This window comes from Salvia splendens, chromosome 1, assembly GCF_004379255.2.
Source record: "Salvia splendens isolate huo1 chromosome 1, SspV2, whole genome shotgun sequence".
Taxonomy (NCBI): domain Eukaryota; kingdom Viridiplantae; phylum Streptophyta; class Magnoliopsida; order Lamiales; family Lamiaceae; genus Salvia; species Salvia splendens.
In genome coordinates, this window is record NC_056032.1 from 7121204 (window position 1) to 7145330 (window position 24127).

Below are 24127 nucleotides of genomic sequence, written 5' to 3' on the forward strand. Positions count from 1 at the left end.
ATGTAAAAAATAGTTGGTTGGAAAAGTTAATGGGTTCACTTTTTTATAATAGAATATATGGTCCACTTTTTTATATTGATTTTATAATAGTACGTGAGTGAAGTAAGTTTGTGGAATGTGGAACCTACTTACCATTTATGATAAAAATAAAATGTGACTCTTACTATTAGACGGATTGCAAAATGTGACTTTTATTGTAAGACAGAGGAAATAATATTTATTTGCTAAATATACATTAAAACATGTATTTTTCATGAAGGTGATAAAATATTAAGCGGATGGAATATAACTATTCATAAGAGAAGTAATCCGTGTAATTTTAAAATTTGATTGATGTGATAAAAATATTTTAATACTCCTAACCTGAAAGGTTGTTTACATAATCAAATTTCCTTTTACAAATATGACATACTCCCCCATCCCTAAAGAGCATGAGCTATTTTATTTTTCGTCCTTCCCTAAAAAGTATGAATTTTCTAATTTTAAAAAATTCAAACTACATACTACCCCTACAAATCATTTTATTTACAACTTATACCATTATCTAAAAAAAAGAAGACTAGTATTACTGGATAGATGGAATATTTTATTTCTTTTTTTTCATAGTCCTATTGTTGGAAGAATAGAGTATTTTTCTTCTTTTAATAAAAAGAATTATGAATATTTATTTATGATGTGGTGCCTCGAATTCCAACATCTTCAGAAACTTCGAAGCCATGGCATGGCTGTGTTAATATTGGATTCTTGATTTTACTTTGTTACAATTGCAATAACGCATTTACTAAATCCAATACGTACATACATGGGAAATTGTGAAACAAGAAAACTAGAGGGGCACATCAGCTGGGAAGTCTTGTTTATGTGTTTTGATGGTTTGTCTCAGAGATTTGTGTTGTTCTTGCAAATTTGAGGGCACCTTGTCATACACATCGCTGAACAAATCTCCGAGACTCGGTTTCTCTGTTTTCTCAGCGACTTGAATGGCCTTCAACACCTGATACAATCCGTCAGTCGAGATAGATTGATAAAACATAGTAGTATGATTTCATGCGACAGGGAAACCTACCTGCTTCCGGAGGGTCCCACGAAGCTCGGTTTCTTCCTCGTCTGACCACCAACCGTTAGCTTCAACCCAGTTTCTGAATCTGGTCATTGGATTCCTGCTCCTTTTCCACTGCTCAATCTCCTTCACTGATCGGTATTTTGTGGAATCGTCTGAGGTCGAGTGGTGCCCTACTCGATATGTAAGTGCCTGACAAGTTGCACTTATTATTGCATAACCAAAATAGTAAACCAAAGTACCAACCTACACTGAAAATAGGCACATTTTGATTAAAAACTTTAAACCTTCAAAAATCTAATTAGAAATAATATAAATGTCACATTTTCGTTTTTACTATTTTCGGTAAATGGACCACACACTTCACTAAAGCATTACACTCACATTTTATATAAAACCGACATATAAAAGTTCTCACATTCCACTAACCTTTTCGACCCACTTTCCTTTACATTTATTGAAACTTGTGCAGCAACATAGTGGACCATCTAATCCCGGACAGTAGTAGTATGTTTGTTGTTGATTATCGAATATTGAATACTCCCTCCGTCCCACATAATTTGACCCAGTTTTCCATTTTGGGCCGTCCCACATAATTTGACCCAGTTTTCCATTTTGGGCCGTCCCACATAATTTGACCATTTCACTTTTACCATTTTTGGTAGTGGACCCCACATTCCACTAACTCATTCCTACTCACATTTAATTATAAAACTAATATATAAAGTAGGACCCACATTCCACTAACTTTTTCAACTCATTTTTCATTACATTTCTTAAAACCCGTGCCCGGTCAAAGTGTCCCAAATTATGTGGGACGGAGGGAGTATTATGTTAGGCTCTACTTATGCATAACCAAATACGCACCCTACTTATGCATACCTCGACTAGCACGGGCTTTTGTTCGCGCACGACCATCATCCGAGCTGCACAGATCGCGCTATAAACAGCGAGAGCATCGTTCCCATCGACGCGAATGCTACGAATTCCGTATGCCTGCCCCTTCACAACTACCCCATCGCCTGCAAAGGCATGATCGATTATCACAACTTCATTGTATTGGTTAATGAAATGTGAGATCTAATACGAGAACAATAACAAAGTATGGTACTTCTAAATTGCTCTGAAACTGGGGTGCTTATAGCCCATCCGTTGTTGCGGCATATGAACAACACCGGGGCTTCCATCACTGCTGCGAAATTCATAGCAGCATGAAAATCTCCCTGCCAAACATGTCAATGTCAAACATCTAACGAGCAAATATCTCATATCGATGTAAAGAGAGAACTGAAGACACACTGTATAAGTCTCATGGAAACCCCGTGATTATTACCTCGCTGGTGCCACCATCCCCTGTGAAAGCAACCGCACACGCTTCCTTCCCATCCATCTTGAGAGAGTAGGCGACGCCAGCAGCTTGAGGCAGCTGTGTCCTGGCATACAAAGCACCAGCAGTGTAAAAAGGATGTCATTTTGATCATGAAGAAGCTGAGACTACTTACGCGATTGGTGATGAAACAGTGATGAAATTGAGGTCCTTGGAGCCATAGTGTATTGGCATCTGCCTGCCTTTCCCATGACCATCTTTAGTCCCAAAGCATTGGTTGGCAAACTCTTCAATGCTGAAACCGCGCCATAGAAGGATCCCGGGCTCCCGGTACTGAACGAACAGACAAGGAAAAACTTTTCATTAAATCCATTATAATTCTAGCAAGAGTGCAAATTTCAACCAACAGATTTAACATACAAAACTTGCATATATACCTAGAATGAACTGATAAAATTGTTACTTAGTAGTAGTAAAAACAGAATATAGTCATTAAAATAATATATATATATAGCTAATTTTACTACTCCATTTTGATATATTAACTCTATATACCTGTGGCAATATAATGTCATCGGGCGAGAGTGCGGCAGCTGTTGCAATGTTGATCGCCTCCTCGCCCATTGAGGTCAAGTAAAACGACAGCCTCCCTTGCCGTTGTGCTTCGTAGAAGATGGTATCCATTATTTGAAGGCTCACCATGCTTTTGTACATCTTCACTGCCGTTTCTTCGTCCAGCTAAACGCATGTCATGCGGTGATGAGAAGCACAAAATTAGAGAATCAAAAGGTGTTAACTTTGTCATTAACCTTATATAAATATAAATACCTACCTGCTCAAATCTAGTGCCAGCAATGGGAAAGCCATCATCATCAAGAACACGATAACAGGGCACTCTTTTGTCAGTGGCTTCTGAAATAAATTCCATTTGAGTAGTGAATCCAACCCTTCCACCAGGAAATTCTATGCTCTGCTTAAATTTGTATAGTAATTATTATTACATAAATGAATGCATGAATGATAGTATTTAAAAAATGTTTGGTTGTGCAGTTTATTTAATTTTTTGAAACAGTTTATTCATTGATATAATTTTGAAAATAAACTATGAACTATTTGATTTTTTTTTGGAAATAGTCTATGATTTAATTAAAATATTAATAGTTATAATATTGATTTATCATGTAATTATTTTAGTTTATTCATAGACTATTTTAAATTAAATTAAATTAAATAGAATCAAACACCAACTATTTGATTTAGTCTAATTTTTCAAATATCTCAATAAATGAACTATTCAATTTTTTAAATATTTTATGCCCAATCTATGCTATAGTTGCTGAAACATGACAGTTATAGTCACAAATGGGCTGCCCAAATATTCTATTTTCTTATTTGGCTTATAGTTGGTGAGGTTGTAGCCCATCAAATTATAATACTGATTGTTAATTTTCTATAGAATTTTATTATTTCAGAGGGAAAATATGGTACATGACATTCACAAGGTATGATATATAAACAAATGTCCATTCATTATGTATCACGAGTTATGATAAAATAAAATAAAAAATATTTCGAAGTTAGGTAACATAAATGTCAAATTGAATAAAATGTTTACCTATATCATCCATCAGCAAATGTGTACACATACAACTTAGGTACTTAATAATGTAGCGGTCCAATCTTTCCTTTTTTTTCATTTGACTTGACAATTATTGTGACAAAATAAGTATACTTAATACCTAATTAATGAGCTGCACATTTTAAAGCACCTTTTTCTTTTCAACATTAACACTAATATATAGAAAGGTCTTCAATAGTCTATTTTCTTTACATTAAAATATTTAATTAATTTGTTTATTTAAACTTCAATACATTCAACAATATCATCTAAAACGACATATTATTCAAGAATGTGACCATCTTAAATAAGACGAAATGAGTAATTTTAAATTTTTATTGCAATTGTATGACCGATTTGTTTCTAGCTCCTTAAATTTCAGCATGTTTTGTCACATTACAATGAGGCATGGCTTGGACCACTAAATTTACCAAAATCCAAATTTGTCATGAATTAATATAGAAGGCCAAATTAAGATGATAAAGACCTAAAAACAACATCACAGAGATAATTTCGGTATCTATGCAGTGTAATATCAGATAAAGAGAAAAAAAAAGTAGTACTTTATAGAAAATGACAATTCGAAAACTGGCAGGTACATTAACATTTATAATGAATCACATATTTTTTGGAATTGGGGTAGAAAACAATTTATAGGGAACACGTATCTGTTATATTTGCATATCTACTGTTTTCATTTAATTAGAAAATTAATTAATATTATAATTTCTGAAGTGTTCATCTTGATTTCTTCCATCTATTTCTTTCTTTTCATAAATGGGAATTTCGATTTTTCTGAAATATCCAAGGTACTCTATTTCATGATTTAACAAAAGATTGCATGCACAAACTAAAGAAGGATTCATTAATGAGCAAGAAATGGCACAAAAATAGTTACCTGGTTTTCACCATCATCAACTTCATCATCAGTGTAAGCTACAGCTTGAGCTTGTTTTCCGACCATCGCGGATTCCAACCTCCGGAACGACAAGATGGAGGCGGCCGGACTATCCCGGAAAACATGAGGGCTTTTGTAAGGAGGCAAGGTCTTGCAAGAAGAATTTGCATGTAAGAAAGAAATGTTTCTCTTGAGCAAATATGGGATGTTTCTTGATCTTGCAAACCATGACCCCATATCTTGCAAGATCTCACTAGTGTGTGTGTGTGTGTGTGTGTGTGTGTGTGTGTGTTTTGTGTAACTTATAACATGTGATATAGTATGACCTTGTACTGTATGTATAATCAATTTTGCAGAGGTCTGTCTATGATCACAATAAATGGTATGGTAGAAAAGATATATATTTGGTGGGGTTGAATTTAATGGATATACAGAGTACCCAACTATAACTGTCTAGCTCATCCCCCCCTATTTATTTGAATAAATAAACGAGTTACATCCTTATCATGTGACACACTACTAATTAATTTATTATTGAATGGCACACGCATATAAATATTTCATACTTAATTAGATAAAAATAAATAGACAAAAAAGGGGAAATCAGAAAGTTGATTTTAGTTTGGAGTGCTATGATTATGAGGAGTTCAACTCTCCTACGTTTTCTCTCATTATTGCCATTTTTTGGTGACTTTCCATCATTACAAATAATCATCATTATTATTATTATTATTATCATTATTAATACACTATTATTATTATTATTATTTTTTTATTATTTTGAAGTCTTTTTAGAGCATAAAAGAGATAACTTGGAAATGCTTACACCTATACACATTAGCGGATTGAAACCTATGATCTTAGGGTATGTTAGGGAAGCAACATATTAAAATCAATACTAACTTAATTTTAATTTTTATATCTATGATCTATATTTTTAGTTGATACTTGGTTTTCTCATCTAGCAATGCTACTAAACAAGCTCTTAAAAATTGATTGTATTGATAAAGATGAGAACCACACACTTGAGAAAGGTGGTGGAGAATTGGACAAAGTTAGAGATAGAGATAGGACAATCCCATCACCCTTTCACGTGTCACTCTGATCTTGTGCTTGAATAATGAACTCATCTAGAAATGACAATCCTTATTTGTCTCTTCCAATCCTATCTCAATTGCTTTTTGACTTTGCTTGAGTTGGTTTCGCAACAATTATTACACAATACTAATATCAAACTACAAAAACGAGCTCTAATCATATGTTGATTTTCTTGATCTCTGAATTAGCTAACACAATTTTAAAAATTTACCTGTATTTGTTAGTACAAACCTAAATGGATAGATGATACTTTCCCATATCGTACCTGGTTTAGTTTGCCACCTAACAGCTTTTAATTCTGAAATCAAACTTACCCCAAACGACACTCAATAATATCCAAAACGTGAGATTTCAGAAAAATGATTAAATTTCAGAAAGGTCAGCGAGCAAATTACGAAAGATCGGCGAATTGAGACTCATATTCTGAAATTTCTATATCTTAGAATAGAAACAACGACATAAATAGAAGCAAGGCGGTCTATCCAAAACCATTAAAAATGAAAAAGAAGTGGACATTATTAAGGGGGTGGGGGAGAACTGATTAAGTTTAAATAAATTAATTTTAATAGAGATTAAAAAATCTAATTGAAAAATACTATCCTAATTGAATTAATAAACCATAATCGAAATAAACAAGCTCTCACCTAGTTTTGGCGGACATCAACACAGAGTGGAGCAGAGTAGTTTCTGTGTAACATTAAATCCAGACACCAACCACTGCAACCTCAAATATCCAGGTGTATAAAGTTGATGAATGCCATAATGATATCTTTCATCTTCTACCTAACAACATTAAATCCAACTTCAAAATCTAGAATAGAACTATAGACGCATCCAATGGGGGAAGAATGAAGATGGCTCAAACAAACAAAACTACTTATCATGTTTCATTTTCCATTGCAGAAAACAGAGCAAATAATGTAAACTTGGACATCCAAACTGACCTTGCTGATCAAAATTCTGATCGCGGTCTTTCCTGCGAATGCATCGTTGAGCTTGAACATGGTTTCTACAAAAGACGTGTTTCTACAAAAAAAACGACATGTATTATATGCTTCCTATTTTAAAATTAGTCAAAGATTTCTCGAGTTGACACAAGCTTGCACAGTCATCTTTCATGTATAAGTGTATTTCAACAGCACAGCACTCATGAAATAAATCAAGTTGCCTCTTCAATTGAACGAGCAAAACCATGTGCATGACATAGGAATAAGACTCATTTAGTCGTGTAGCCTCACGCTTCATCACCACACATCATAAAAGGAAGTAAATTGCCTTGAAGTAGTCTATAAATGGATTCAACTAACTTCCTAAGACATATCATATCTCTAACAACTAGAGAAGATATTTATGGGAAATTCATAGATACCTACACACAATACGTTGCTACATACCGCAATGAACTCATATCAAAAATTTGGTCAAAGAATGATATATTAGTGTGAATTCAATTAGTCTAATTGATTATTAGATTATATAAAGATGAAACAGAAAGCTTTTTAGAGCAAATGACACAGATGTTTTAGATTACAAACTAAACATGAAGACGATGAATCATATGCTAAAGTCTCTGAATGTCGTCTAATCTACAAAAGATAACTGTGCCTTCTTACCCAAACTTAAGACTTATCAACATCAATATTTGTATAACTATTAACTATTAACAAACATAGCATATTACTGTAAGCAACCAGAAATTTAGAAAAATGCATCCAGCCTTCAAATTCCATTTGGCAGATTTAGGTCTTTCTTTAGAATAATAGCTTGATGATTGTTTAATTTACTGAAATAATGGATGTTTATGAAGGCGTAGATTAATGTACCTTTCTCTATTGGTACATTTCCTGCCAGAGTGACTATTCAACTAAAGGTGAGCTGAGGTCTGTCTCCAATCCAAACGAGCTTCTCCCAAACCAATGGCACATCCAATATATGGAATGGTCACCTGAAGAAATGAATCTACATTTTTCTTCAACTATTACACCAGCTTCTGCCGGGATTCTTTTGGATTCTCATATCTCTCATAAACTGTCTCACGAGTGCTGACTGATTCCAATCTCCAGTAGAGGCCATTAGACCCGATAACTGTACAAGAGCACCGGAGTTTTGAGAATCAAGTTCGATAATTTTCTCAACCACCCTCTTCGAAAGTGGCTTGTCTCCACTTTCTATGCAACCTCTGAGAATCGATGACCACATGCTAGCATCAGAGAGGTGAGGGATTTTATCGACGAGATCAATAGCTTCTTGAAGGCGACCTGCTCTCGCAAATAGATCTATCACGCAAGAGTAATGCTCAATACCAGGATCAATATGATAGTGATGCTTCATTAAGTAAAACCATTTTTTGCCTTCATCTACCAGTCCAGAATGATCGCAAGCCGATAGAACTGCAGTAAATGTAACTTCACTCGGTTTAACACTGCCACGTCTCATCTTCTCAAACAGAGACAAAGCTTCAACTCCGTAACCATTCATAGCATAACCCATCAACATTGAATTCCAAGAAGCCTCATCAGATTTTGGCATTTGGTCAAACAGTTTGCAACCAACCTCAACAAACCCGCACTTACAATACAAGTCTATAAGGGATGTCATTATGACCTGATCAAAATCCACACCAATGACAGTAGCTCTAGCAAAAATCTGTTCACCGAGTTCCAGCAATGAAATGCTGGCACAAACACTAATGGCACTAGATAGAGTAAATCTGTCCATGCTTAAATCAATTTTATTCATTGTACAGAAAATTTCTAATGCCTCTACAGGGTAACCATTCTGACTTAGACCTACTAGCATTGAATTCCATGAGATCAAACTCTTAAACTTCATGCCACAGAAAATGCTTTTTGCCTCTTCCATTCTACCAATGTTGCAGTAGATAGTGATCATAGTATTCAGCAAAACAGTATCATAAGCTTTGAGCTCACCAAAATATTTGCAAGAATCATCAAGACTCCTACACTTGGCATATGCGTCAATCAGGGCGCTGGCAACAACGAGGTTATAAACGACCCCCAACTTATGAGCATGTGCATGCAGTTGCGCGCAATTCCTAAGAACTCCTACACTACTACAGGCACTCAGAACACTAGAAAATGTAGAGTAATCTCCAACAACCCCTTGCTTACGCATCTTACTAAAATACATCAAGGCTCCATCCACATCACCATTAGCAACATATCCTGATATTAAAGAATTCCACGCAACGACACAAGGGTTCGATTTAAGTTCAAAAACCCTTCTTGCATCTTCGATCCTACCACAGTTTGCATAGCATGAAATCAATGATGACAAGGAATAATCATCTGGATCATCCATCGCATTTAAAATCCGATCAGCACTATCCAAATCCTGGCATTTCCCATACATGTGAACAAGTGAACTCCCTAAAACAGCATCAAACTCCACACCATCAACGATCATCCTAGCATGAACCTGCTTCCCCAAATCAACACTCTGACACTCCAAACAAGCCCCAACCACTGTCGTTAAAACAACCGGGTCCCACCTCAACGCCCCTCCACTCTCAACTGCTTCCCACTTCAAGAACTTCTTAAACAAAACCAGAGCCTTCCCCGGCCTCCCATTTCTTGCATAACCATGAATCATCGTGCTGCACGCAATACTATTCTTCTTCGGCATCACGTTCAAGAACCGTCTGGCAGCATCCAGTTCGCCCGCTTTCACCAGCCCGGAAAGGATCGTGTTCCATGAGAAGTCATTTTTCTGGGGCATTGAGTGAAAGAGGTCTAACATATCAGTCTTGTGGCCTGACTTAGCATACCCTTCGAGAAGAGTGTTCCAAGTGAAACAGTTCCTTTGCGGCATTTCATCAAACAGGTTCCGGGCGTCGTCCATTCTTCCGCACCTCGCATACATTTGAAGGAGGCGATTGGCGAAGCTCAGAGTGGAAAACAAGACGCCATTTTTGAGGAAAAGAAGGTGGAGTTGCTTCCCTTGTCTGAGGCAATTTTGGGAGTTTAAGGAATTGAGTAAACGGGCGTATGTTTGCATGTGTAGGAAGTCCATTCCTTGGCATTGATCTACAAAATCAGTTGGGCCAGAATTAGACCTAAAAAATTGAATAAATTTTTAGCCAAATTTACTTAATGGAAAAATGAATCACTTAATTATGAGCAGAGGAAAATACGATTTACGAATACATCTGCTGCTTATTATAGTTACAGAACTTTTAAAAAAAATTAAAATACTACTATAAAAGATAGACAATTATCGATATTAACACCAATTGGACCTGCCATTAATATTTAAGGGGTATTGAATGTAAAATAATAAACTTTGAAGATTTTCTAGTTTTTTAGTAAATTTTTTAATATTAATATATTTAATTTAATTTTATTACTCTATAAAGACATTAAAGTTTTACGAGATTTTATCAAATGAAATCTGTATGAGAGGGACTTTTTTATGAAGTGAGATGACATGCATATCCTCAATCCTATAATTATTCTTTATTTATTTAAATTCTTAATTTATCTTCTTAAAATATTATTGTCATTATCGTTTTAAAATATTAAAATAAATGGATAGCCGATAGCTGTATCGATATAAGTTTTTACACGAGAAGGGAGAGAATAGAATCCTTTTCTATAGTAATATACAAGTAAGCGGTTTAAACTGTTTGGGTTTTTGCAAACCTAACATTTTCTTTTCAAAAAACCAACTAGCTAGATTAGTATTAGTATTAGTATAGTATTAAACACGGCGCTTAATTTGGTTATAATATCAATTTATTGCCTCAAAACAATTAATTAGTACATCACCCCTAACTTAATTTGGTCATTTAATTAGCTAATTAATATATACTATAGTATTTCGTGGCCAATTCTCTGCATTAATTACTAATTAATCGAAGCCAAGCGTTTCAAAACTATATTATTTGTACTAATAATAGTTGGCCTAATTTGATTACACTATACAAAGAAATGCATGATTTTTATTAAGCACTAAACCAAACTCGAATAATAAAAATATTGAGCTTATGGCCCTTGTGCCAATCATTGATTTCGTGTAACGTATAATACTGAATTCTTTGAACACTTAAGCCATAAATAATAAATATTGTTAATTAAAAATGTTGTTCTGAAAAAAGGTAAAGTGAAGTGAACGGTGGGGCGGGAAAGGGTGGTTGGTGTATGAAATCATGACACGTTGCTTACAAATTTATCTACTCCATAGTTTGTATTTATATTTATATTTTTGGAGATTTAAAGTTTAACAATCAACATCTGTAAATCTATTAGAAATCTTGTTACATTTATAGTATATGATATATTTATAAATTAATCATATATGTTATGATTAGAGCGCGCTTGATCAAGGAACAAGAAGAGCAACACGAAGAGATTTTACGTGGTTCGGTTTTGACAAACCTACGTCCACGGGCAAGAACTTGTTTCACACTTTATTGATGTATATGTGAGGGAATATTACAACTCAAGAGCACTTGTATCAAACTCTCCTATCACTTCTAATCTCACTCTGCAACTCAAAGCTAATCAAGTGAAGGTGATACTCTCTTGAATCTATTGTACATGAAGTGAGTGTGTGCACTCTGCATTTGAGCTTATATATGCACAGCTCTTGGCCTCTCGCAGCTCGTGATCCCAGCTCGCGTTCCACACTTCATAACCGAAATATAGTTAGCAGCTTTCACAACAGCTTCCAACAAACTAACCAACTCCCTCTCTTTCTCGGCCATTGATTCCTTATAGGATAGATATATATAGATATATATATATATATATATATATATATCCTATATAGAGTCGTGATCATATGATAACCCCTAAATATCGTAATAACCCTATAACCAAATCTGGACCACACATATTTCTAATCATGCGGTTGAAATTCAAACTTAGATTTACTTCATAAAAAAAAGCGCGGGGGTAAACCTGTCATTTCGCTCATTTAATTTCTGAATTTCGCCAAATATCACGTAAAATGATAAAATGATAAAATGATAGATTTATTGCATAGAATGATAGTTTTGAGATTCAAACTTAGATTTACTTCATAAAAAAAAGCGCGGGGGTAAAACTGTCTTTTCCCTAATTTAATTTCTGAATTTCGCCAAATATCACGTAAAATGATAAAATGATAGGTTTATTGCATAGAATGATAGTTTTGTCGGATAGAATGATACTCTGAGTTGATAAAATGATACTTTTAACTGACTGATAAAATGATAAAATGATAGGTTTATTGCATAGAATGATAGTTTTGCCGGATAGAATGATACTCTAAGTTGATAAAATGATACTTTTGACCGACTAATAAAATGATAAAATGATAGGTTTATTGCATAGAATGATAGTTTTGCCGGATAGAATGATACTCTGAGTTGATAAAATGATACTTTTAGCTTATAAATGTTAGGTTTACTACATAAAATGATAGTTTTTCCGGATAGAATGATACTTTCAGCCAATAGAATGATAGTTTTGCCGGGTAGAATGATACTTTCAGCCGATAGAATGATAGGTATTTTTTGTGTATAAAATGACATTTTTGTTTAATAAAATGATACTTTTACCTGATAAAATGATAATCTAAGTGGATAAAATTACAGAAACCTTATAAAAATGATAGTTTTTCCGGATAGAATGACACTCTGAGTTGATAAAATGATACTTTTAGCTTATAAATGTTAGGTTTACTGCATAAAATGATAGTTTTACCTGATAGAATGATAATTTCAGCCGATAGAATGATAGTTTTGCCGGGTAGAATGATACTTTCAACCGATAGAATGATAGGTATTTTTTGTGTATAAAATGGCATTTTTGTTTAATAAAATGATACTTTTACCTTATAAAATGATAATCTAAGCGGATAAAATGACAGTAACCTTATAAAAATGATAGTTTAGCTGAAGAAATTGCATATAAGCTGATAAAATGATACTTTAACGTGACAAAATGACATAAAAGTGATAAAATGATAGTTTTGCCGGATAGAATGATACTTTCAGCCGATAGAATGATAGTTTTGCCGGGTAGAATGATACTTTCAGCCGATAGAATGATAGGTATTTTTGGTGTATAAAATGACATTTTTGTTTAATAAAATGATACTTTTACCTGATAAAATGATAATCTAAGCGGATAAAATGACAGTAACCTTATAAAAATGATAGTTTAGCTGAAGAAATTGCATATAAGCTGATAAAATTATACTTTAACGTGACAAAATGACATAAAACTGATAAAATGATAGTTTTTCCGGATAGAATGATACTTTCAGCCGATAGAATGATAGTTTTATCTGGTAGAATGATATTTTCAGCTGATAGAATGATAGGTATTTTTAGTGTATAAAATGACATTTTTGTTTAATAAAATGATACTTTTACCTGATAAAATGATAATCAAAGCGGATAAAATTACAGAAACCTTATAAAAATGATAGTTTAGCTGAAGAAATTGCATATAAGCTGATAAAATGATACTTTAACGTGACAAAATGACATAAAACTGATAAAATGATAGTTTTGCCGGATAGAATGATACTTTCAGCCGATAGAATGATAGTTTTGCCGGGTAGAATGATACTTTCAGCCGATAGAATGATAGGTATTTTTGGTGTATAAAATGACATTTTTGTTTAATAAAATTATACTTTTACCTGATAAAATGATAATCTAAGCGGATAAAATTACAGAAACCTTATAAAAATGATAGCTTTTCCGGATAGAATGATACTCTGAGTTGATAAAATGATACTTTTAGATTATAAATGTTAGGTTTACTGCATAAAATGATAGTTTTGCCGGATAGAATGATATTTTCAGTCGATAGAATGATAGTTTTGCCGGGTAGAATGACACTTTCAGCCGATAGAATGATAGGTATTTTTGTGTATAAAATGGCATTTTTGTTTAATAAAATGATACTTTTACCTTATAAAATGATAATCTAAGCGGATAAAATGACAGTAACCTTATAAAAATGATAGTTTAGCTGAAGAAATTGCATATAAGCTGATAAAATGATACTTTAACGTGACAAAATGACACAAAAGTGATAAAATGATCGTTTTGCCGGATAGAATGATACTTTCAGCTGATAGAATGATAGTTTTGCCGGGTAAAATGATACTTTCAGCCGATAGAATGATAGGTATTTTTGGTGTATAAAATGACATTTTTGTTTAATAAAATGATACTTTTACCTGATAAAATGATAATCTAAGCGGATAAAATGACAGTAACCTTATAAAAATGATAGTTTAGCTGAAGAAATTGCATATAAGCTGATAAAATTATACTTTAACGTGACAAAATGACATAAAACTGATAAAATGATAGTTTTTCGGGATAGAATGATACTTTCAGCCGATAGAATGATAGTTTTGTCGGGTAGAATGATACTTTCAGCCGATAGAATGATAGGTATTTTTGGTGTATAAAATGACATTTTTGTTTAATAAAATGATACTTTTACCTGATAAAATGATAATCTAAGCGGATAAAATGACAGTAACCTTATAAAATGATAGTTTAGCTGAAAAAATTGCATATAAGCTGATAAAATGATACTTTAACATGACAAAATGACATATAACTGATAAAATGATAGTTTTGTCGGATAGAATGATACTCTGAGTTGATAAAATGATACTTTTGACTGACTGATAAAATGATATATGTTAGGTTTATTGCATAGAATGATAGTTTTCCCGGATAGAATAATACTCTGAGTTGATAAAATGATACTTTTGATTGACTGATAAAATGATAAAATGAGTGAAATTCATAAATTAAATGAGCGAAATTTGGATACGTAAATTTTATCATGAGCGAAATGACATATTTACCCCCCGCGCTTTTTTTTATGAAGTAAATCTAATTTTGAATATCAACCGCGTGATTTTAAAAATGTGTGATCCAGATTTGGTTATAGGGTTATTACGGAAATTGGGGTTATCATTATAAGGCACCCCTATAGGGTTGTGATCATATGATAACCCCTAATTTATGATGCAAAAGTATCATTTTATCATCCAAAAACTCTAAACTATCATTTTAAAACAAAAGTATCATTTTATCATTTGAAACTATCATTTTATCCCCTCAAACTATCATTTTATGATGCAAAAGTATCATTTTATCATCCAAAAAATCTAAAACTATCACTATTAAACAAAAGTATCATTTTATCATTTGAAACTATCATTTTATCCCCTCAAACTATCATTTTATGATGCAAAAGTATCATATTATCATCCAAAAAATCTAAACTATCATTATTAAACAAAAGTATCATTTTATCATTTGAAACTATCATGTTATCCCCTCAAACTATCATTTTATGATGCAAAAGTATCATTTTATCATCCAAAAAATCTAAAACTATCATTATTAAACAAAAGTATCATTTTATCATTTGAAACTATCATTTTATCCCCTCAAACTATCATTTTATGATGCAAAAGTATCATTTTATCATCCAAAAAATCTAAACTATAATTTTAAAACAAAAGTATCATTTTATCATTTGAAACTATCATTTTATCCCCTCAAACTATCATTTTATGATGCAAAAGTATCATTTTATCATCCAAAAAATCTAAACTATCATTTTAAAACAAAAGTATCATTTTATCATTTGAAACTATCATTTTATCCCCTCAAACTATCATTTTATGATGCAAAAGTATAATTTATCATCCAAAAAATCTAAAACTATCATTATTAAACAAAAGTATCATTTTATCATTTGAAACTATCATTTTATCCCCTCAAACTATCATTTTATGATACAAAAGTATCATTTTATCATCAGAAAAATCTAAAACTATCATTTTAAAATAAAAGTATCATTTTATCATTTGAAACTATCATTTTATCCCCTCAAACTATCATTTTATGATGCAAAAGTATCATTTATCATCCAAAATATCTAAAACTATCATTATTAAACAAAAATATATGTAATCAAAATAATCAATAAATATATATTAAAATATACCTAAAGATCAGCATCATCGGCAACAACAAATATAATATGATACTTGATAACATGCCAACCAAAATATAAAATTAAATAGAGTGATGGACGAATTACGGTATACCGTTACCGTTACCATACCGTTACCATTACCATACCGTTATTACGGTATACCGTACCGTACCGTGTTTCGGTATACCGTTATACCGTAATAACGGTATGGTAACCGATATCAAAAAATATCATACCGAATTTCCGGTATACCGGAATTTCGGTATACCGATAATTTGGTACGGTATCGGTATTGAATTTTTTCATACCGTACTTTCCGGTACGGTATGCGGTATGGCACGGTCGGTACGGTATACCGTACTTACCCACCCCTAGCTGTCACTTAACCGTCCCTTAACCGTCCCTTAAATTACTATTCATGGTTCCACTATACTTTTTTACTCTATCTCTTAACTAAGGGACGGAACCTGCAACCCTCCATCTCTTATCCGTCCCTTAAATTACTATTCATTCAATTTCATTTTTTTTATTTCCAACAAATTCAATTAATAAAAACACATTTCATTAAATAAAATAAATTACAACATTACATTCTTAAAACAATAAAACAAAACATAATTAAAAATCCTAAAAAAATTAAAAATACATAATTTAATTTCCTCCGCCAAATTTTGCCCAAATGTGCTCCATTAGATCATCTTGGAGTTGGGCGTGGGCGGTAGAGTCACGTGTCCTTGCCCGAATAGACAACCTGTTGGAAATATTGTAGCCTTTACACGGGAAAACTCTTGCTATTACAAAAGAACAAAACTGGAAGGTAAATATAATAATATAAATTACAACGAAAGTAAAGAGATGCAAACTATAGTATTCTTCAAGTCGAGTAGAGGTATCCATCTCTCCGCAAGACGAAATACGCCCCGGCTAGTGCTCACGGATTGGCGTAATGTCCCCAAAGATGAAACGACTTTCCTCCTATCGAGTTGAAGCACCTCAAACTCGTAGGCTCCGGCGAACTTGAATTGGAGGCGAGAACCGAGCAATGCGATGCTCCTAAGATGCGAACTAGAGTGCTTGAGCTATGAGAGAAGAGAGAATGATTGTAGGTTGTGTTGTGTGTCTTCCATCTCTCAAAACAAGCCTATTTATAGGCTAGGAGTGGCCACCCGAGAGGTCTCGGGTTTAAGGCACCTCATAAACACTTGGAGGTTGAAAAGCCAAAAGACTTAGGAAAAGGAAAGGTTTTGAGTCCTTTCTAATTTCCCACATGTTTTTCCTACAATCCCCCACATTGGTTAGAGCGCAGCAAGCTCAAACCAACATCAGGCACAAATGCATATATGCAGACTCTTTTGCTCAGTTCTCAGGAAACGATACTGTATTTGGAGAGGTAACTTGTGGTTTTGAACCTTCCATAGTCAACACTATCCGACATACCGGCGGACTAGTGGACGCGATGCCTTGAACTATTCCTCCTTGGTGTATGCCTAGTCAATAGCATCAACACAATATTGTCTCAACTCCATCAGTTCTCACGTTTGTGTCCGTTTCGGCCGTGGAACACCTCTTTGGAATTCATAAGTGACTCACACACACGAAGCGGTCTCACTCCTCACTTACATAGGTGATTCTTTCATGAGTATCCTGCCATACTGTATCTCCTTGAGATTTCAAGAATCATTAAAAGTCAAAAGACTTAACCTCTTACCACGTGCAGGTTACAACACTCAATGCTTTCTAAAGAATGGGCGAAGATTAAAATCTTCTGAGTGCTACAGCTAGATTTGTATAGCTTCGTTTTCCCATTGAACCAATCCCATGGGATCTCCAATCGTATGGTTGGGTTACCACTATACTCATCTTTTAAGATGTGGTTTTCAGTCCCATTCCTTTTAGCAATTTATGCATTTGATCACGGTTTAAACCTTTTGTTAACGGATCCGCTAAGTTATCCACTGACCTTACATAGTCAACTGTGATAACACCACTTGTGATCAATTGTCTGACGGTATTATGTCGCCGACGAATATGTCGAGACTTACCATTGTATAAGCCACTGTGTGCTCTACCTATAGCTGCTTGGCTATCACAGTGTATCACTACTGTCGGCACTGGCTTCTTCCAACATGGAATATCTTCTAGGAAGTTTCTAAGCCACTCGGCTTCTTCCCCTGCTTTATCCAAAGCGATAAACTCAGATTCCATGGTGGAACGAGCAATACACGTCTGTTTCGTTGATTTCCACGAGACAGCACCACTCCCCACAGTGAACACATACCCACTTGTAGAAAATGAGTCTTTTGAATCAGAGATCCAATTTGCATCACAGTACCCTTCAAGTACTTGGGGATATCTTGTGTAATGCAATCCAAAGTTAAGAGTATACTTCAAGCATCTCAAAACTCTACACAGAGCTTTCCAATGTTCCTTACTTGGGTTGCTCGTAAATCGGCTCAACTTGTTTACAGGACAAGCAAGATCAGGTCGAGTACAGTTTGTGATAAACATCAAACTTCCTATGACCTTTGCATACTCTTCTTGAGCAACAGAATCACCCATATTCTTGCTCAGATGGACATTGAACTCCAAAGGAGTCTTTGCTGGCTTACAATCAAACGAGTTGAATTTCTTAAGCATTTTCTCAACATAATGAGATTGCGTTAAGGCAATTCCCTCATTAGTCCTCAATATTTTGATTCCAAGAATCACATCAGCTAGACCCATATCTTTCATATCGAAATTTCTTTTCAACATGTTTTTTGTCTCGTTAATAATGGCACTATTGATGCCCATTATCAACATATCATCAACATACAGACACACAATAACAAAACCGTTATCTGTGTTCTTAATGTAAACACACTTATCGCACTCATTGATAGTGAATCCATTTGCCAACATCACGTTGTCAAATTTCAAATGCCATTGTAATGGTGCTTGCTTCAACCCATATAATGACTTTACCAGTTTGCATACTTTACGCTCTTGCCCAGGCACAACAAACCCTTCGGGTTGTTCCATATATATTTCTTCTTCCAGATCACCATTCAGAAACGCAGTTTTCACATCCATTTGGTGAATCTCAAGATTGTGCAAAGCAGCAATCGCAAGAAGCACCCGAATGGAAGTGATTCTCGTAAGAGGTGAATAGGTATCAAAAAAGTCATGCCCTTCTTTCTGCTTAAAGCCTTGGACAACTAGGCGAGCTTTGTACTTATCTATAGTACCATCGGGCTTATATTTCCTTTTCAGAATCCACTTGCACCCTAAAGGCTTACAGCCTTCAGGCAAGTCTACTAACACCCAAGTGTTATTTCTCATGATGGATTCAATTTCACTATTGATAGCTTCTTGCCACCACGCCGCGTCTGGGCCAGACAGAGCTTCCGCCAATGACTTTGGTTCGTCATCCAACATAAAAGTTATGAAGTCAGGACCAAATGTTTTAGCAACTTTAACTCTTTTACCACGTCTTGGTTCAACATCCTCAGGACTTGACCTCGTCCTTTTTGGAGGATTAGAACTAGTGGATTCATCTATCATTCTTTCACTAGAACGATCCTCTTGCCTCTTGCAAGGGTATACATTCTCAAAGAATATAGCATTCCTTGACTCAATCGTTGTTCCTTCAGCCACGCCAGGCACAACTGACCTATGGACTAGGAAACGATAGGCACTACTATTAAGTGCATGGCCAATAAAGATGCAATCGACTGTTTTAGGGCCTATTGCAACTTGTTTCGGAGGTGGCACTTCTACCTTCGCTAAACACCCCCACACTTTGAGGTATGAATATGAAGGTTTCTTCCCTTTCCACAACTCATAAGGAGTCATATCCCTATTTTTTAGTGGAATTTTATTCAGGATATGATTCGCTGTTAACACAGCCTCCCCCCACATGTTCTGGGGTAATCCTGAATTAATCAACAAGGCATTCATCATCTCTTTTAGTGTTCGATTTTTGCGTTCAGCAACTCCATTTGACTGGGGAGAATATGGAGCCGTTGTTTGGTGAATTATACCACTTGCATGACATAATTCTGCAAACGGGGCTACATACTCACCGCCTCTATCACTTCGAACACACTTAATTCGACAATTAAGTTGATTTTCGGCTTCATTTTTGAAGTCTTTAAACGCTTCAATTGCCTCATCTTTACTCCTTAATAAGTAAAGGTAACAATACCTTGTGCAATCATCTATAAATGTGATGAAGTACTTTTTACCACCTCTAGTTTGCACAAATTTTAAATCACATACGTCTGTATGGATTAACTCTAGAGGTTTTGTGCTCCGTTCTACCGAGCGAAACGGTAGCTTGGTCATTTTTGCTTCAACACAGACTTCACATTTTTCTTGTGAGTTAAACTTATCTACTTTTAGTAAATTAAGATTTACTAATCTTTTTATAGCATTTAGATTTACATGTCCCAATCTATTGTGCCATAAGTCAGAGCTTTCAAGCAAATAAGAGGATGTGTCATTTTCCTTATTGCTTATTCCTTTTCCACGATGAATGACCGTAACATTCAGCTCAAAAAGCCCATTCACTAGGTGACCTTCACCTATGAACTTTTCATACTTGGTTAATATAACCTTTTCACACTCAAATTCTAGTGAAAATCCATGATTTACTAGAAGTGAGCCTGACACCAAATTATTTCGGATGTCTGGGACATGCAGCACATCCTTGAGGGTAAGAACCTTTCCGGATCCTAATTTTAGGAACACATTACCCACACCAACCACCTCGGAAGAGGCTTGGTTTCTCATACGTACTTTTCTACCTCCAACAGATTTGTAAGTAGAAAAAACGCTTCTCTCTGAGCACACATGACATGTGGCACCCGTATCAACAAACCATTCATTTGGATTATTACCATGGTCCACGTCGGAGACCATTGCGATCACCTCGTGATCTTTGTTGTTTATAACAACACGTTCAAATAATTTGTACAGTATTGTTTCCAACAATAAGTACACAATTATATTGAACCAAATGTGCATTGGCATATTCATCAACCCATGCATCCCAATTACTACTACCAAATCTAAATTGGTCTTACTTGTCAAATGACAAACGATAAACATCATTCTCAAGAGAATAGATCTCAAGGAATTAACCACTCCATAGCGCATCGACATTGCGACCGTTCGTTGCTTTATTCCAGCTTTGAATTTCATGTTTCCTCCGGCATCGGTCGACATGAATTCAACAAGAGTACAATATTTCGTCTTGCGATTGTTGGAAATATTGTAGCCTTTACACAGGGAACCTCTTGCTATTACAAAAGAACAAAACTAGAGGGTAAATATAATAATATAAATTACAACGAAAGTAAAGAGATGCAAACTATAGTATTCTTCAAGTCGAGTCGAGGTATCCCTCTCTCCGCAAGACGAAATACGCCCCGGCTAGTGCTCACGGATTGGCGTAATGTCCCCAAAGATGAAACGACTTTCCTCCTATCGAGTTGAAGCACCTCAAACTCGTAGGCTCCGGCGAACTTGAATTGGAGGCGAGAACCGAGCAATGCGATGCTCCTAAGATGCGAACTAGAGTGCTTGAGCTATGAGAGAAGAGAGAATGATTGTAGGTTGTGTTGTGTGTCTTCCATCTCTCAAAACAAGCCTATTTATAGGCTAGGAGTGGCCACCCGAGAGGTCTCGGGTTTAAGGCACCTCATAAACACTTGGAGGTTGAAAAGCCAAAAGACTTAGGAAAAGGAAAGGTTTTGAGTCATTTCTAATTTCCCACATGTTTTTCCTACACAACCGTTGTTGTATAGATGGATGCACTCCACTTCGAGGCGGACTACTTGCGGTTAAGCTTCCGGGGGCTTTAGGGTCGAACCTATTTCCCGTCTCGGGTCCTTCGTCTTGGACAATCATGTTGTGCAAGATTATGCACGTATACATGATGTCGACCATGCTCTCCATGAACCACGTACGAGCCGGAGCTTTGATAATGTTGAAGCGTGCTTGGAGAACCCCGAACGCCCGCTCCACATCCTTCCGAGCAGCATCCTGCTTCTGCGCAAAAAGAGACTGCTTTGCGTTCACAGGCCTGGTGCACTTCTTCACGAAGATTGGCCACTTCGGGTAGATGTCGTCGGCAAGATAGTACCCCATTTTATAGCGCCGGTTGTTAGCGGTGAAGTTGATGGCCGGCGCTTTACCATCCAAAACTTCGGCGAAGAGGTCAGATTGGTGGAGTACGTTTATGTCGTTGTTCGAGCCGGGGACCCCGAAGTACGCATGCCAGATCCATAGCCGGTAGTCGGCGACGACCTCGAGTATAACGGTGGGGTGGGTGCCTTTGTGGCCGCTCATGTACGACCCCCTCGACGCCACCGGGCAATTCTTCCATTGCCAGTGCATGCAATCGACGCTGCCAAGCATCCTGGGGAATCCGTGCACTTCTTCGTGAAGGCGGAGCAGGAACTGGCAATCTATCGTGCTTGGCTTCCGGAGAAATTCGTCGGTGAAGGCTGCCCGAACGCCTTTGCAGAATTGGATCAAGCACATTCTCCTAGTGCTTTCTCCAATGTGGAGGTATTCGTCGAACACATCCGCCGTTTATCCAGTCGCAAGCTGACGGATTGCTGCAGTACATTTCTGCAGCATCGTGTGGCTGGGACGGCCGACGGCGTCGAACCTTTCTTGGAAGAACTCTTCCCGGGCTGCCAATGTATTTGCGATGTGGAGAAATAGCGGTCGCCGCATGCGGAAACGGCGACGGAAGTAGGTATCTCCCCACACCGGGTTATCGCAGAAGTAGTCGCGGACTAACCTTGCGGCGGCTTCCTCCCGGTTACGATGGATGTAAGTCCGGGAGCGTCTTTGGGGCGGCGCGACTAACCTTCAAGTGATTCTTCCATTATTCGACGCATTTGCTCATATGGATCCATTAGATCGATTAAATTTGGGGGAAGAATAAAAGAGATGATTTCAGATGAAAATTGGAGAGGAAAGAGAGATGATTTGAGAGGATTAGATGTGTGTTGGTGTGTGAAATGATGATGAAATAGGAGTATTTATAGAGAAAAAAATGAAAATGGTCGAAAACGGTAATATTACCGTTTTCGAATTTTTAATTTTTTTTTATTAAATTTGAATATTTAAAAAAAATGAATTATTGTGTTAGGGTGATGAAACCCACTCGCGGGCCGGCGAGTGACCATCACGCATGGCCCCAGAGCGCGCCACGTCGCGGCAGCGCGTGGCGAGACGTCTCGCGCGGCGTCTCGGCGTGACGGGGGATCCGCCGGGATGGTGACGGGACGGGATGGTGCAATGCGTCCCGCGCCCGTCTCGTCACGGAGGGACGGGACTTGTGCCACCCGCGTAACGGGTTGCGGGTGGCCTTAATAGACGGATGGGCGGTACTAAATTAAAACAGTACTACTCCTATACGAATAGCTCAAACAACAATATAGTAGTTAGGGATGTCAATGCAGCCCGCAACCCGTGGGCTGACCCGAATAACCCGCCAAATTTATAGGGTTAGGGTTGAAATTTTCTAGCCCGATAAAATTACAACCCGATTAGCCCGCACCCGATTAACCCGCAACCCGTTAGGGTCAGACCCGAAAACCCGATGGGCTGGCCCGAAAACCCGATAAAATTTCTATTGTTCTATTTGTTTGACTCCGAATTGGACAATTTCATTGATTATTTTTATAATATAGATAACTAAAAAAATAACATTCAATTTAATATTTAACATATAAATTATATATTAAATTTTTATTAATATAATAATAAATAAATAAATTAGAAACTTCTAATTCATTAATAAATATTTAAATTTATAAACATGTTTTAAAGCATGCTTTAAAATATTTAAATTTATGTTTTATTTTACACAAATCTCAAATATTAGTATTTGATCATGTTTGTGTTTGAGTTTAAGTATAAATCTCAAATTTATCATAACTAAATATTTATATTTTATAAATATAACTAATTTTCGTCATTATTTATTGGATTAATCGTATGTTAATTTTATCGGTAGCAACCCGATTAACCCGCTGGGCCAGCCCGAAACCCGAGCGTTTAGGGTTAGGGTTGAACTTTTATAACCCGAAAAAATCTCAACCCGATTAGCCCGCACCCGATTGACCCGCAACCCGAG

The 24127-nt window shown here is 35.8% G+C and overlaps 2 protein-coding genes across 2 annotated transcripts; both read right to left on the reverse strand.

The window, feature by feature from the left end:
- Positions 1 to 704: 704 nt before the first annotated feature.
- LOC121810693 (2-oxoisovalerate dehydrogenase subunit alpha 1, mitochondrial-like) lies at positions 705 to 5344 on the reverse strand. Its single transcript, XM_042211444.1, has 9 exons — positions 4904 to 5344; positions 3220 to 3357; positions 2943 to 3125; positions 2563 to 2720; positions 2394 to 2493; positions 2172 to 2283; positions 1943 to 2082; positions 1067 to 1252; positions 705 to 994 (listed from the first exon to the last, which is right to left on the reverse strand). The coding sequence occupies exons 1-9, from the start codon at positions 5138 to 5140 to the stop codon at positions 827 to 829; spliced, it is 1422 nt and encodes a 473-aa protein (XP_042067378.1). The 5' UTR covers positions 5141 to 5344; the 3' UTR covers positions 705 to 826.
- Positions 5345 to 6646: 1302 nt separating this feature from the next.
- On the reverse strand, positions 6647 to 10157 carry LOC121810580 (putative pentatricopeptide repeat-containing protein At1g77010, mitochondrial). The gene is made up of 4 exons (XM_042211342.1): positions 10131 to 10157; positions 7825 to 10047; positions 6946 to 7027; positions 6647 to 6784 (listed from the first exon to the last, which is right to left on the reverse strand). The coding sequence occupies exon 2, from the start codon at positions 10031 to 10033 to the stop codon at positions 7973 to 7975; it is 2061 nt and encodes a 686-aa protein (XP_042067276.1). The 5' UTR covers positions 10034 to 10047; positions 10131 to 10157; the 3' UTR covers positions 6647 to 6784; positions 6946 to 7027; positions 7825 to 7972.
- Between the last annotated feature and the right edge of the window lie 13970 nt (positions 10158 to 24127).